A 16,865-nucleotide genomic window follows, 5' to 3' on the forward strand; every position below is an offset into this window, starting at 1 on the left:
TTCCCGCTCCCCCCTCACTAGTCATGTAGCTCACAATTCAGTATTCTGGATGGGGCGAGAGAGAAATGAGACCCCTTGGCAGCATCCTGCACAGCTGGGGGAGCTGAGTGCTCACTCATATGCTCTCCCTTTCCCCTGTGGGAGAAATCGCAGGCTGAGAAAATCTCTCTTGGCTCTAAGTTGTGCTGCCTTTGAGGAAGGGTGATATGGGTAGTCAAGCTATTTCTTTCACCCACTCCAATGCATCCAGACTCATATTTTTTTGCTCCTACGTGTGCTGAAACTTTTCCTCTAGAAACCTGGACTTTCACAAAGGCTCTTTGTCTGTGGGTGATTGTCTAAGATAGTGTTTTCCAAGGATTCCTGGACCATGGCCAAGAGGGGCTGGATTCGATTCATTGGCCACTGCAGGATCCACAGCTGGGACCGAGATCTGTCTGCCTCTTACTCGATGCACAGGTGGGTAAGATGCCTCCCAGGTCCTTTGGCATATGGTGCTGGATCCCACCACTCCCTCAAAGGCACTTTTGTCTGTGGATGGATGACAAATTGTTCTGTGTTTTGGGGCGGGGGGGGGCACGAACAAAGGATGTCTTTTGCTACCATCATGCTGATGTCAGAATCTTTTAATATAACTGAAAGTACACCTGTTTTCTCTAGGATAACTTTGATTCCCACAATCATTAAGTCTGGACTTAAACTTAGATTTCAGTATTGGATGAGTGGTAAAATTTTTTTCTTAATTTAAATTTGTCTTGACTAGTAAATCCTCAATGTGGATCCTGTTTTAAAAGAATCAACAATTAACATTCTTATATTTTTTCCAAAAATGGTCACTTCCACTATAAGGCTGTAATATGTATCTCAAGATAAGGCCAAGCACAGCCTGACCCTCTGTAGGAGTGGGGGAGGAGGGGCTCAAAAGATAGCTAGTTAAGCAGACAGAATGACTCAGCTGAAGAATCCTAACAACCAACAACATGGGATGATAGAGACAGCTACTGGCACAGTTGTTCAAAAGGCAGCCATAGAAATATTCTCCCAGTTGGTAGAGCAGTTCATAAATAGTATCTAAAAATGGAGACTGAAATGTAGGCAAGACTGTCAACAAGCAGCATGGCCTTAGCACATGGGGAAGGGAGAAGCATAAACTGAGAATAAAGAAGGATCCCAGTCATTGAAGATGGGCTGTGAAGGAAAGATTTTTGGATCAAGAAATAAACCAAGGACCCCAAGTGGGCCCAAGTTGAAAAATGGGTATCAAGATACAAAAGGTCAGAATCCAGCCAGAAGCAAGTATGTTCCAATCATTTAGTACTGGGTTACAGCTCCTTAAATCTTTCAAGTCTCAAGTGCTAACTAGGCCTAGTCATGCTTGTGTGTGATTTTTGTATGTGTATATCTAAACACAGTGGTAAGGAATAAAAGTGGCTCTAGCTTACGGGAAAGGATAGATGCAAGGGCTGAGAATGAGGCAAGAACTGATAAAAGAGAGCAATGTAAATCTCACTGGCTTGTCAAGGGAGGCTGATGAACCCTTATTTAAATACCAGTTCTTATTTTTTTTAATAGAAAATATCAAATCTCTACATTAAACAGAGTTTTTTCTCTCCTCTAATAAATACTTGAGGAAAAATGACAAGCCTGGAACTAGCACTTAACATTGAAATAACATGTTCCTTGCAACATGTTATAAGCTTCCAGATGACGAAGCGCAAGAAGACTCATCAAACATACACCATATAACCATGACATTTCTGACAGATGAGGGGACAAGACTCTATTCAGGGATAAAAACAAATAATCTAGTAACTTTCCTTCCAAGTCTGTGAAGTCATCTCCTTTATGCGTCTCTTTCAACAGAAACAGTAAACTCTTAGCAGGAAAAAAAAGTAACATTATCCAATTATCCAATATGGATAAATATAAATTTACACCAATTACCGGAAAACTGTGCTTTTCAATGGGCAACACACACAAAATAATTTAAAATACAATACGAAATAAACAAATAAAAACATTCTTTTCTGGAAAAGCCCATATATGCTACAGATTAACAGACAAGATTTTATACTGAATATTGTCAATCTCACTTAAATTCTGATAAAATTTGAAAAAACTTTCTAAAAGTTGTCAGTCATTAAATGAATAATATCTTTTTCCTAAAGGAATACACCAATATTTTACATTTCAGATATTTTAAGTTTTATTTGGCAAAGAGAAGCCTAAGAATTTTTTAAAAAACATTTCCAGAGGGAACACCCTTTACCATAAAATAAATTTGTGTGATTTGGGATGGCAAATCTCAAATGCATATTTTTGACATATGTGCCAATTTTACAATTAATACAAAAAAGATAAAGTTAGTTGAAATATTTTAAAAATGTAAAAACCAGTCCATGCAACATAACTATACAATCTTGCTGTAAAAGTACTTATATCAAATTCCACCCAAAATATTTATGCAATATACTAAATTTAGTTGCTCAAGTCACTCTTCACTGCCGGCTGGCTTTTCCATTTTCTGTTGTCTCCATTCTGAAAAACAGGAGGAAAAAATTAATTGGTAAAATAAAACATTATTAACGATCCATATTTTTTCTCCTTATCTAACTTCCACACGAAATTAAAATCTAATACAGTCATAGAACAGAAGAATGACAGCATTTTAGAAAGAGACTAGAGTTAGAGTTCCTCTGGTTAGTCAGACTTCCTTGTTTTGCAGATGAGTAAAAATTGAGGCCCAGAGAGATTAAGTGAATATCCCAAGGTTTCATTTCAAAGGCCACTGTTTTTTACTATACCTCTCCAAGCAAAACTCAGGAAAAAAATTCTACCATTTAGTCAAAGATTTATTTCCTTTTCCACTAAAGAAATTCCTTTACCAATATATTTTTAAGATTTCTTCTAAAAGGGAGATTAAAATAATCAGACTTGAGATTTATTCAATTAAAATCAAGATTCCTAATAACGTATTACTTAATAGGAAAATATTTCCCTCCTGTTATTTTATATAGATTCAGTGTGGCAGACTAAATTTTCTTTATGGTTTTTCCCTCTATGATGTTTACTGAGCATTGGAAAAAAATATTCTACAGAGTAAATACTTTCAAGGTTACAATCAATATAATCAGGTCATTTAAAATTGCCAAGAAACAAAGAAGTTATCTTTTTTTCTCTTTATAGGTAACACGTATCAGTTCACAACATTAGTAATAAAAAACTGCTGAACACAACTAATAAGCAGTGTTTATTATTTTAAAGATTTATTATAATGCGGCAATTAACACCATCAATGTCTACAATAAATAATACAAACCCATTTTCCTCTTTAAGATGTTGATATAACTCAGCTCTGTTATTAACAGAGTTCAAACGTCCAGCAAACTCCTGATGTTTTCTGGAATTGGCAGTATTGATTCTATTACTCCAAAAAGATAATAAGGACACTGGCCCTGGTGTTATGTTAGAAAGAAGGGAAAAAAGAAAGAATAATTCATTACTTCAACGTCTAAAAATTTAAGAAATTTACCTTTAATTCTATTTGTTCATTTTATACAAATAAAGCAGTAGCATCTTCCTCTTATTCTAAAATTTATGTGTTCAGGGATCCCCATGACCACCTACTAGTTTGGTGATTTTCTGGAAGGACTCAAATGACTAAACATAAAGTTACATTCACGGCTAAGAATCACTACAACACTGTAAGGATACACAGCTAGATCAGTAAGCGGGAAAAGACACATTAGGCAAAGACTGGAGGAATCCATGTGCAGGCTTTCCACGTTCTCTCCCTGCAGTGATGGTTCACACAGACTGCAGACTCCCTCTAGCAGCAAAAATGCAGCTATGTGTGTACAACATTTCTGCCAAGAAAGCCCATTTGAAACTCAGAGTCCAGGGTTTTTATTGGAGGCAGCTTACATTGGCATTCTCTGCCAAACTACAACTACCAAAATTCCAGACTCCCAGAAGGAAAGCAGGTGTACAGTTCAGATGTAAGGCAAAATAACTTCATCACTTAGGGAATGCTTTAAAAGCCAAATTTCCAGACGCCAGCCAAGGGCCAAACTTGCAAGCAGGCTCTCCTAATGATAACAGCCTAGGGCCTGTGACGTTAACTCCTTTCTGCATAACATGAAAAGGCAAAAGAACTAGAATAGCCAAAACCATTTTGAAAAGTAGAAAAAGTTAGAAAACCCTCACTATCTGATTTTAAGACTCTACTTTTAGTGATCATGACAGTATTGTATTGGCAAAAGGACAGACACATAGACCAATGGAACATAAAAGAAAACACAGAAATAGATTCCCATATATAAAATCAATTGATTTCTGATAAAGGTACAAGGCAATTCAATAAAGAAAAGATAGTCTTTTCAACAAATGCTGCTGCAACAATTAAGACATTATGTGCAAAAATATAAACGTTGACCCATACCTTGTAACTTATTTAAAAAAAAAACCAAAATGGATCATGGCCTAAACATAAAATCTAAAATTATAGAACTCTGAAAAGAATACACAGGAATAAATCTTTGTGACTTTAGGTAATGCAAAGATTTCTTATATATAACACCAAAAGCATAATCATAAAAGAAAAAAATTGCTACACTGGACTTTACCAAAATCAGAAACTTCTGCTCTATGAAAGTCACTATTAGGAGGACAAGCCACAGACTGGGAGAAAATAGCTGCAAATCACATGGTCAACAAAGGACTTGTATCCAGAACAAAAAATTCTCAAAATTCAACAATAAAAAAACAAACGGCCCAATTGAAAAATGACCAAAATATCTGAATAAACCCTTCCATCAAAGAAGACATACAGATGGCAAGTGAGCAAATGAAAAATGGCTCACCATCATTAGTCATGAGAGAAATAGAAACTAAAATCACAGTGAAATACTACTACATACCTATTAGAAGAGGGGAAAAAAAAAATCCTGATGATAGCAAGTGCTGTTGAGGATTCAGACCAACCAGAACTCTCATTAATTGCTGGTGGGATGCACAATGGTACAGCCTCTTTGGAAAAATGAGCTGGTAGCTTCTAATAAAGTTAGTCATGTGCAATGGAATAGACAAACTACTGATAAACACACAACACAGATGACTCTCAAATGCCTTATGCTAGTGAAATAAGCCAACCTCAAAAGGCAGCACACTTTCTCATTTCACTTACATGGCATTCTGAAAAACGCAGTTATAGAGAAAGAAAACACACCAATGGTTATAATGGATTGGGGATGGGAGCAGTGTAGGATGATGACAAAGGGGCAGTACAAGAGAATCTTTTGGGATGATGGAACTGTTCTATACCTTGATTGTGGTGGTGGTTGTTACATAACTGTATATTGTTTAAACTCACAGAACTACACACCAAAATTACTGCATATAAATTTTTTTAAATAAATTAATAAAAGTCTTTTCATTACTATAAAACTAATACACGTTCATTAGATAAAATTTAGAAAACAACAAAACATATAGAGGAAATAAAGTCATAATATACTGCTCTAACAACTATAAATATTTTGGTCTTTCATCAATACCAATCTATATCAATAAAATGACAGTTTGGTTTTTCTGTTACTGCATCACACAAAGAGAGCTGAATAGATTTTCACGAAATCTAGATGGCATGTTTGTAGTAGCCCAACTTTACAGGCAGCCGGCACAAAATTCAGTTTGGAGAGTTCTGGGAAGTCATTTTCCAAAGCAGATGAAACTGAGGTAATAATAAAAGGCCCATATAAGTTTCTGATCAGAAGAGACATGCGACTCAGGTTGTAAAATAGAATGGAAGAAAAAAAAATTTCAAGTACCAGCCTTGAATGGAAAGTTACAAGGGCAAACTTATTTGCAATCAAGTTGCTTCTCATACGGGCCACTCTGTGACGTGTTTCCAGTGTGAAAAGCATCAGGGATCTATTTAATTTAATTACAGTATTTCATCCAATGACAAGCCACAATGTATGTATAAAACCTTTTTTTAAAACAAAATGGAGATCATTATATATATGGTTTTATAGACTGCTTTTTTTTTCACCTATTATATATTCATTCATTCAACAAATAATAAATGAACTTCTACTGTGGGCCAGGGGCAGTGCTGGGTGGTAGCGATATAACAGTATATTTTAAAAAGCTCCTGCCTTTAAAGTGATTCAGACTAACAGCAGAGGCAAGATGTCAATAAGTGATGTCAATGCAGTACTCTCAGTGCTCCCACGGTGGTGATACTGGGATGCAGTGGAAGCAGAAGCAGCAGCACCTAACTTAACTGTGAAGGGAAGTCTTCCCTGAAAACAGAGTTGCTGAAGCCGAAGTCTGAATGACACACACTAGCAAGAGGGAAGAGTGGGCATTTGTGACAATAATTACTCTTGGGCTGTACAAATTCCACCCTAGGGACATACCATCATTTAGTCATTTTCTTACTAATAAGTGGTTTGGTAGCATTGAACTTTTTGCCACCGTAAATAATTTTTAGAGTTCTTTTTTCCAAGCAACGCTGAAGCACTGTTTAGATTACACCTAAGTTTCTCATCCTAATCAACAGTGGCATATTTTGGCAGGTGAAAAACAGGATAATTTATCAACATTTATTTATTTTCCAGGTACCCTGGCAAATGCCTGAAAAGCAAATATGATAAGATGGTCCTGATCTCTGATTTCAAAGGAATCAGTGAACGGAAGAATATTAACATGCATCACAATATATAGACAACAGCAGAAGTACATAAAAAACAAACAAGCCTACCTTCTCCCTAGGATGAGCTGCCAATAATCATAATCTGGCCAGCTCTGGTCTTATTGCCTTAGGAGAGGCAGAGCGGCAAGAAATCAGACAGTTCTTTGTTATATCATTTCCCATTTATCCTAAAAGGACTAACTCTAGTTTACCTTCAAGATAACTAAAGCCTACATGATTTCAGGAGCTACTTAACTCAATCATATCTCCAATGCCTAGAATTGCTTCAAGAGGAAATTAAGCTTTTCAGCCTATAAATAAGAGACAAAAGGCTTTACAATGAAAGTATTGTTTATAATCCCTCTCCTGAAACTCATTCATACCACATCTTAATTTATGAGTAAATGGGTGACATTTGATCCTTCCCTGAGCTCAGAAAGTGTTTAGGGAAAAGAGTGCATCCTCAATAACCTAGGATGCAGCACACTGTCAGGAACATAAACAGATGCAAGTTTACATAATTAAAATTTCCTAAAATACAGAATTTACAGTCAAAGTGCTTATTTTCCAAGAGGCTTCATTAATGAAGGTATGACACTACTTTTTCTTTAATGCTGACAAATATATTTACTCCTTCTATTTTCCAAGGCTGTAAACAGAGAATCTCCTTAACGACATCCCGAAATGTTAGTACCTCTTCCTCATACACACAGCATCAAATGACTGAACGAAACAGAACTAAACCAGAAAACTTCACAAACAGGGCTACCACAGTTCCACCTCACCTTTTGACTTCTCTACTGGTGGAGGGTCATCCATTTCAACCAGAGGCTTTTTGTTCGGGGGTTCTGGGGAATCAGGCGAATCTTTTATAATCTCAGCTTCAGCTAACTCTTCTTTTCCACGTTCTAAGATTCCTTTTAATCTTTTAGAGAGACAAATAAAATTTGAAGTTTACATTTTTAGAAATATAAATGGTTCACCAATTAAACTGGACTTTGCGTATCAGTCTTAATAAAAGATAGCTGCTCTCACCAAGTAAACCTCGGAACTAATCCGAAGCTAAACCTCAACCTAAAACCAGGTGAGAGAGCAGAATGAACCAAACCCATTTCCCTTTTCCGTCATCATAATGTAATAATTCAGTACTGTAGTTAGCTGTAAAACATGGAAAAAATAAAGGAAAATTTAAGCTAAAATTAAAAAGGTCAGAAATGTGATCTTTGGAAGAAACTTCATAATTTTAAAGACATGGACAAAATACCATTTCAAATCACAAATAAGATTAAGCAATCTACTACCATTTGTTCCCTAGTTTATAAATGTACTACGGAAATGTAGTTATATTTCACAAGTTAACTCTGAGCTTATTTTGAGTTTCATCAGGGAACAGACACACTTTCAAAATATACAGGGACATACTTAAAGATTAGTGGGCTCTGAATGAGAATACTTTTTTCTCTCTCTTCTTAAAGTAAGCCAATTCTGTTTCAGAAGCTCAGTAGCCCTAAAGAAGTGAACTTCTAAGGTCAAAGAGAATAAAAGTGTTCTACTTATTTACGAATGAAATGATATGATTTCTAGAATTAGCTTCAAAATTTTCCCATAGGGGAGGTAGACGGGGGCGGTGGTGAAGGGATTAGATGCAGATATATGAAATGAGATTCAACTGCCATGAATTGATAACTGTTGAAAGCAGATGATTGGTAAGTATTTGTTCTACTGTTGTATATGTTTGAAATTTTCCATAGTAATCTGTTTTGTTTTTAAGGGACTTACTACATTGCCATTGTAATATTTACCTGGCTCTTTGCCTGATTTCTGGCAAGGAGGTAGAAGACAAAGCCAGTTGATATGTCATGATACATTTATTTATAGGCCTTTACTACTTTTTGTTTTCTCAAATTTAATCTTGACATCACTATGTAAACCACAAACCAAGGAAAAAGAGGGCACTATTGAGGAAGTTTTTCAGAATTAGGACTATGCTTTTCCTCTGTGTTCCCAAGGACACCCTGTGCCTGCTTTTACAATAGCATCCTCCACACTTTGCTGTAATCATAGACTTCCTGGACTATCACCACCACAACACTATGTTCTTCCAGAGCAGGGATCTCATGCCAAATGCCTTCACAGGCATTCAACAAATATTTACTAAACACAGATATAAAAACTATCTTTCTGATATTTATAACACATAAAGCAAACACTGACATCAAACATCATGTGTCATGATTTTCGAAAGTTAGTTAGAAAAAAATGAAACACTAACAGTAAAAAAGTCATAACCTCATTAAACCCAAGCTCTTTAAGATTTTAAGAGTGATAAAATCACAGTTAGAAAATGAAATAAACAGACATTAAATGAACTAATATTAAATGTGGTCTGAATGTTTGAAAGCACTACATGCAGAATGTGACATGCCAAAAGGCACCAAGGTACTATAATATTATCAACAAGTCACCTCTCTGAATCTTGCCAGGATTTCTCCTGTTCATAATCTTTCACTGTTTTCTCTGACTTGTCCTCTTTGTCCTCCCTCTTTCTGCCTCGTTTCTTTCGTTCTTCTTCTTCTGGAGGTTTGCTCCTACATGCCATCAGGCATTCCAAGACTCTTTGATGTTTCTCCGAATTGTTGATATGGGCTCTGACAAGGGTTTCTAATTCATTCCACATGATACGATATTGTTCATCTCTGAAGTAAAGATTTAAAATAATGTTCTTAGAAATACTCTTTAAATTAAATCAAAGTGCCACTTGCTATCAGTAAATAAAAGGAAATAATTAAACATGGACTTTTTTCTTCCTCCATAGTTCATGTTACAACTGTAAGTTATAATGTATCCAATTCTGCTATTCTATATTCTTCATCATTTCATCTCAATCATATGTATGTATATATACATACCCCCAAACACATAATTTACATATGGAATAAATTAGCATAAAAAACAATATGTATCAAATAAACATGATATATAGAGAAAGTAAGGAAAAAACTACCTTTTAGGGCCTTTTCCTCTTGTACCAACTGTGGAAATAGGTAGGGGATCATTTTTTCTTTCCATATCAACTAAGTTGTATATCGTTTTTTGACAGTTTAGCACATCTTCTTCTGTCAAAGATTCTTTCACAATAACACTGGCTAATGGGACTACCTATTAGATTTTTTTTTGAAAAAGAAAAATAAAATCTGTCTTGAAAAAAATATCAAAGCATCTTGGCAGAACTTCAACTGATTTGAAACATGACCTTGGCAAGATAATCTAACCATTATTAATATTAATAAGATAACCATTACTTCAATTTTCTATTACTAATTCTTTAACTGTAGCAAATTCATATATTTCATTCTTTGCTTGAGAAATGGTATCTATAAAGAATATATAACTAATCTAGCAGAAAGACAAACTATTTAACACTTACCGCTTGCATGTTAAAAATAGTGGTTTGTGAAATAATCATAGGCCAGTAGCGGGTGTGTTTTTCTAACTGATCTTTCGCTCGTTCCAGAGGGATCTCAAGACTTCCATCGATTTTATATCTGGGGTCTAGAAAAGGAGTTAATCTGTTTTCCCTCATAAATTCACCAAAATCCTAATGATAACCAAATAAGATAAAATTAGAAACTATTTTCTAATGTTTCAGTACGGATTACATGTAATAGTCTATTTCCCTGATGTCTTCTGTCCTGTGACATGTAACAAAGCATGTTCTCTAAAAAACTCCTCCTAATTTTTTTTTAACATGAAACCTATCAGCTTTTATACAACGGAGATGAAGAAAGCTTCAAATATAAAGGCATTCATGGTTCTTTCCACTTTTCTAAAAACCAAGGAAGCTCATTTTTCGTCATTTCTATAACAACTTTTTTATCATATACAGATAAAAGAATGAGTTAATCACATTACAATACCAATTTGCTTATTAAAACTACCTTGATATAACATCAAAACTTTAACAGTGGTTATCTTTGAATAATGGAATCATAGTTAAGTTATAGTCTCTGTTTTTTTTAAAGATATCTATATTCTCTAAATTTTCTACAATGAATACTTATTAGCTTTCTCCTTATTAAAAAAAGATCTAAAAACAAAAAAAAGGCTAACCAAAAATAATTACCTACAATAATAACACTCTGTGGTTTACAAAGTATATTCATGTACATCTATTACATTAAATTTTTGCAACCACCTCAAAAAAGTAGACAGACATGAAATATGTCATGAAATATCAAATATAAAAGAGAGGAGGGGAAATGAAAAGTTAAAATCAGAACAAGAGAATTTCTATCAAAAATAGACACAGTTTCCTTGTATGCACCTCTCAATAATACAACAATTCATAGTGTTATTTCAAGGTAGCGTCAATGCAAACACTCAAATGTTTATGTTTGCCATGAAGTTAGTAGAAATAAAGTTCCACCGAAAATATTAATTCAAATTGATTTCCATTCTTTCTTATAATTCCAGGGTGTCAATGCTATCCAGATACTTCTCAGTATACAATGAATACATAAAGAAGACTACTAAATGATAAACAGCTCTTTTGAGCAAGTATTGCAAGAAATTCACCTAACTAAAATAATAAATAATTAACTTCTCCAAGTCTCTTTTTGTCACAGATCTTAGCATATAACAGGCACTCAAAAACTACTTGCTGCATGATATCAGACTCAAAACATAAAACATATAGATATCAGGGTCTTACTGTAATCCGGTAGTCCGTAACTCTTCCGCCACATCCTTCACTAATTGAAGGGGGATCTTCTAGAATGGATCGAGAACTGCTAAGGACGTGCAAAAAAATCTCTCCTCCATGGCTACTAAGCATATGACTGATGACTTTGGAACCTGACTTTCGTGGTTGTTCCAATAAAACAGAACGACCTGTCAAAGGCAAGATCATGCTATCAGTAATGAAATTCAAATGGGCTCTTATTTTTCCCCTTTAAGACGTATGATAGATTTTGCATTTTATAGTTGATCATCATACTTTAACCAGCATTGCTAATTTAGGATATCTGTATTTCAAGTCTAAAAGGCTGAATTGTAGCCTTAGTTTCTCTTGGTTACTCCAAGCTTACATAGTTACACAGACAGTTTTCCAAAACAAGAATAGTGATTGCTGGTAGAATGTTGAGCTATATATTGTTCATTCAATTACAAGTTCATATGAAATTTTTCTCCGAAACATCAAGAAGTAAAGTGAGACAACTGTTGGATAACTCTCAGGTTATCAAAGCTCAAAACATTTGGGGCAGAAAGCACAGTCTCAATTCACTTCCACAATACCTCCTTATCAGCACTATCGTTAACTACTTTCACTGTCATATGACTCAATGTTGTTTCACCTGGACTTTACATAGTCTGATAATGAAATTATGCTTAACATAACAATGAAACTAACCTCATGATAAAAGCAGGCTGACTCTTTACATCAGTGGTTCCAAAACCTACTTGATCATAAGAATTACCAGAGGAGCTTTTAGAATTTAGATTTCATACATTGAATCTAATAATTTGTTTTTTTAAAAAGATTTTCACATAAAGAAACCACAGAGTTAAAGTCATAAGTGTAACTAACTTGAAAAGATATATGCACCCCCATGTTCATTTCAGCATTATTTACCATACCCAAGATATGGAAACAACCTAAGTGTGCATCGATGAATAAATGGATAAAGAAAACGTGGTATATATAGACAACGGAACATTATTCAGCCATAAAAAAGAAATGAAATCTTGCCATTTGTGACAACATGGATGGACCGTGAGGGCATTATGCTAAGTGAAATAAGTCAGACAGAGAAAGATAATACCATATGATCTTACTTATATGTGAAATCTAAAAAAACCCAAAAAACAAAAAACACCAACCTCATAGATACAGAGAACAGACTGGTGGTTGCCAGAGGTATGGGATGGGGGCGGGCAAAATGGGTGAAGGAAGTTAAAAGGTACAAACTTCCAGTTATAAAATAAATAAGTCATCGGATGTAATGTACAGCACAGCAACTATAGTTAATAATACTGTATTGCATGTTTGAAAGTTGCAAGAGAGTAGATCTTAAAAGTTCTCATCACAAAAAAAAAAAATTCTGTAACTGTATGGTGTTAGATGTTAACTAGACTTATTGTGGTGACCAATTCACAATATATACAAATACCAAATCATTATGCTGTAAATCTGAAATTAATGTAATGTCAATTATATCTCAATAAAAAATTCCATATGTGTACAAATCATATAATATTGAAAATATAACATTTATTATGATAAAGGCATAGTGTTCAAAGAGAAATAAGTTCACATATACTTTGTAATGTAAAATTCAATAGGTCAAGATAAGTGGTATATATTATTCCATCTTCCCAAAAAGTCAATTTAGACTATAAAGGTCACATTTTTAAAACAGAAAGACTTAAAAATACATTAAATAAAACTTATTAGATACACTAGTCTGAAAGGCATAAAGTCATCTTACTTTTAAGCATTAGTAAAACTGTTAAAGGGTATTTACAATTATGTAACTTTAAAACAGTTTTGGGAAATAAATGGTTAGATTGTACTGAAGAAAACAGCATTCTGGCATTCAGATTTTCACATATTCTCACTAATGATTTCACTTGTAATAATCTCCGTTAAAACAATTAAATGATGAAAGTTACCATTGAGAAGAAAATTAGTAAGGCAGGAGGAAGGCCTGCTGTTTACATCTACAGGTGAAATTCGGTAAGCGCCAGTGCAATAGTGTAACTCTGAAATAGAAGAAAACACTGATTTGAAAGAATATAAAGGAATATTCCCACAATCAAAAGAGAAAAAAAGAACTTGTTCCTTGAGCCTTTACAATAATGAAAAACAAAAATTCAAAGAGAAACAAATGAAAGATCTCTACATAATACTTTAAGAACTTTTGATGTGTTCTTTTCTCTTTCAATTATTTTTAAATACCTACCAATATTATTCGTCCTCGGTGTGCACCACTTTAATGTTATTGTCTCCTTAAATGAGCCTTCCCTACTGCTGCCGCCTAAGTGGGTGTCACCTTTAAAAACAAGTCAGAGAAACAGTGACATTACTAAATACATCACAAACTTCCAACTGTCTACTCAAGATTTCCAAAAGAATTTAAGCTCTATAACAGAAAACACCTCCAGGAGAACATCTTTTTTATCAAGTCTCCTAAAAAACTTTCAAAGAGAGTTTGGATATTAGCTATGATTAAAAGAAATACTTAATTTTCCTCCCAATTTCTCATTAACTAGGTTAATCCTTTCAGTCACTGCACTGAAAGTCAACAGCAAAAATTTTTTAAATTTCAAGAATCTACAACTGCTCCCCTCTGACACCATTAAATAAAAAAAAAAAATGGTTAATTACTCAAAGAAAGCTTCAGGAATCTAAAAGGCACAACTAATTATACTGAATCCTAATAAATTTATTAGAAGAAACATAAAACAAGGGACAAACTAAATATATAAGATCTAAGAGTGAACATTTTTTGCCTTAATGGAGTCTACAGTCATCAGATGATAATAAAATAACAACAATCAAATGCAAAACTATAAAGTTGACAAAGCTTTGAAGGAAATGAATACAGTGCTATAAACAGCTATATGAAGAGATGACCTATTCCAAGACAACAGGGAAGGATTCTTTGAGAAATGAAAACTAGTCTGAGTTTGAAGAGGATAAGCAGAAATTAACCAAAGAAGTGAAGGAAGAGTATTCAGGCAAAGGAAAGAGCAGATGCCAAGATCCTGTGGCAGGAGGGCATGAAGAGTTTCAGGTCTGTGTGGCTGAAACACAGAGAGGAGAGGAATACGTTGTGAGATGAGAATGGAAAGGAGGAGGGGCAAAACAAGGCAGAGCCTGGTAAGACATTTAAACAGTTTTGTCTTTATCCTAAGGGCAGCAGAAAAGCATTAGAGGGTTTTAAGATAAGGGGAACAGGGTCAGGACTAGCATTCTCAAAGCTATTCTAGCTGGCAGGTCAGGAGTGAATACAGACAGATCATTTAGGAGGCTACCATGGGATAACAGGTAAGAAAATAATAGGCTAAATTAGGGAGAAGGTAATGGTGGTACAGATGTGGATGTAAGTGAGAGATACTTAGTAGATAAAAATCAAGAAAATGTGACGATAGGGGCCGGCCCCATGGCCAAGTGGTTAAGTTCGTGCGCCTTGCTTTGGCAGCCCGGGGTTTCGCTGATTTGGATCCTGGGCGCGGACACAGCACCGCTCGTCAGGCCATGCTGAGGTGGCGTCCCACATGCCACAGCTAGAAGGATCCACAACTAGAATATACAACTATATATTGGGGGGATTTGGGGAGTAAAAGCAGAAAAAAAAAAAAAGAAGATTGGCAACAGTCATTAGTTCAGGTGCCAATCTTTAAAAAAGAAAAAAAAATGCGACAATGGTTTAGATATGAGGAATGAGAGAGAGGTCTCAAAGATGACTCTGAAGTTCCTGTCTTACATAACTGGGTAGATAACAGGGTCATGCACCAAGAGAGGGAACATGAGAAGACAAGTTCAGGGGCAAAGTCTCTAAGTTGTTTTGGGTATGCTGAGTTTTAGGTGCTTGGGAGACATCTAATAGATTTAATTAGGCAGTAGAATATAGAGATCTGGAACTTAGAGAAGATATCTGGGCTGAAGAGGAAGGCTACTCACAAAATCCAGCTCTAATGTCACCTCCTCTGCAAAGCTTCCCTATGCAACCCACTGGGTTCCCACCGCACTGTTCCTGTTGCTACCACAGCATTTTCACAGTGTCCATGTGTCATACATAAACCAGAGATCAAACTAACAACTATTCTAGAAAAATATTTTGTGTTACAAAGATATTTTTCAACATTTTCTCAAAGTCTAAAAAATAAATATTTTAAAAGTTGATATTACCTCACAGGTTTTTAGTAATTTCCACATATTGTATTTTCAAAAATAAACTCTATTCTTTTGTAAAACATTAATATATCCATTATCTTAATAGTTTTTCTCTTAGAAATTCATATTAGCTTAATTCCAAGATTCCTTACACATGTAACAAATGTTATGCTTGGCTCATGGTATTAACACTTTAGAAAAGAGCATATAACATGATCAAAGTCAACCATGTAATTCTCTGTTAGCATCAATTTACATAGAAAACATTCTAAAGAACTTAACCACATGTCAAAACTCAAAGGCAATTTCATTGAATTTTAGGAATGGAGGAAATATTATGGTTCATCTAATCCAGCATCCTTAATTTATAAGTGTGCCAAGTCTAGAAACACGGTGCACTAGCTGGTGGCAACGCTTTAGCTCAAACTCTTTAATTCCTGACTCCAGAGTCTCTTCCCCTGAACCACGCTGATACAGTTCCAGAAATCATGGTTTTGGAGATGAAATCTACTAATTCAAGTAAGTTTTAGAGGAAAAAACCTAACCTTTAAAACAACTGATTTTTATTCAGGCAAGGTATAAGTCTATCACCCTTTCAAGTCAGTTCCTCTTCTTCTCCCTTTCCCCAAGGTGGTTTGCCTGCAAAAGGGAAACTATGACATGACCGTGTATGACATGACCGCAATGATTATCACTCTCAATACTTATTCCATTAGCCTAATCTTTCCCAAAGTAAATTCTACAGAACACTCTAGTTCCATGGCCATTAACTGGTGATACTGTCAGATAAGTTTGGAAAGGGCTGAACTAAATTCAATCAGATTTATTTACTGACAACCGTCTCAAAGTTGTTAGTATGCTTTCATATGTTGGATCTTACAAAAGAATACTTTCCAATGTCTTTTACTTACCACTTTTCAGAAAATCTACGTGTGCATCTTTGTGATGAAGTAACTCCACATCATAATTGGCAGATGTGTTAGCATGTTGTTCTTCCTTAAAGCAAAATTTAAAATAACTTGGATTTATTTTCAAAATAATAGATCACATACACTCAACAATAAGTAGCTATAATGGGACAGTTTGCTCAGTAATTGATCTATTTAAAGATGCAATAGTTTTCCACAACAATATGACCTCTATTAAAAAACTACTGGCTATATACAGGTAATAAAGTAGTTAATGATTTTTCTTATATTATGTCAGAATTAACATAGATGATTAACCTAGAAATTTTACAAATTATTTTTACTCTGAATGCATTATCTT

General features: G+C 34.7%; 1 protein-coding gene across 4 annotated transcripts in view; it reads right to left on the reverse strand.

Moving 5' to 3' along the window:
- Positions 1-2,181: 2,181 nt before the first annotated feature.
- INTS13 (integrator complex subunit 13) overlaps positions 2,182-16,865 on the reverse strand; it is a 29,932-nt gene continuing 15,248 nt past the window's right edge. For 2 of the 4 annotated variants that reach the window (XM_070271094.1, XM_001502728.7), the window contains exons 8-17: positions 16,508-16,592; positions 13,660-13,749; positions 13,370-13,459; positions 11,409-11,587; positions 10,125-10,295; positions 9,702-9,856; positions 9,163-9,393; positions 7,483-7,622; positions 3,320-3,455; positions 2,182-2,538 (exon numbers count right to left, since the gene is read on the reverse strand). In XM_070271094.1, coding sequence (XP_070127195.1) covers positions 2,499-2,538; positions 3,320-3,455; positions 7,483-7,622; positions 9,163-9,393; positions 9,702-9,856; positions 10,125-10,295; positions 11,409-11,587; positions 13,370-13,459; positions 13,660-13,749; positions 16,508-16,592 — 1,317 coding nt within the window. In that variant the 3' untranslated portion in view covers positions 2,182-2,498. Of the gene's footprint in view, positions 2,539-3,319; positions 3,456-7,482; positions 7,623-9,162; positions 9,394-9,701; positions 9,857-10,124; positions 10,296-11,408; positions 11,588-13,369; positions 13,478-13,659; positions 13,750-16,507; positions 16,593-16,865 lie in introns of all 4 variants that reach the window. The other 2 variants (XM_023643277.2, XM_014740702.3) reach the window with 1 other exon arrangement.

Source organism: Equus caballus, chromosome 6 (assembly GCF_041296265.1).
Source record: "Equus caballus isolate H_3958 breed thoroughbred chromosome 6, TB-T2T, whole genome shotgun sequence".
Lineage (NCBI taxonomy): Eukaryota > Metazoa > Chordata > Mammalia > Perissodactyla > Equidae > Equus > Equus caballus.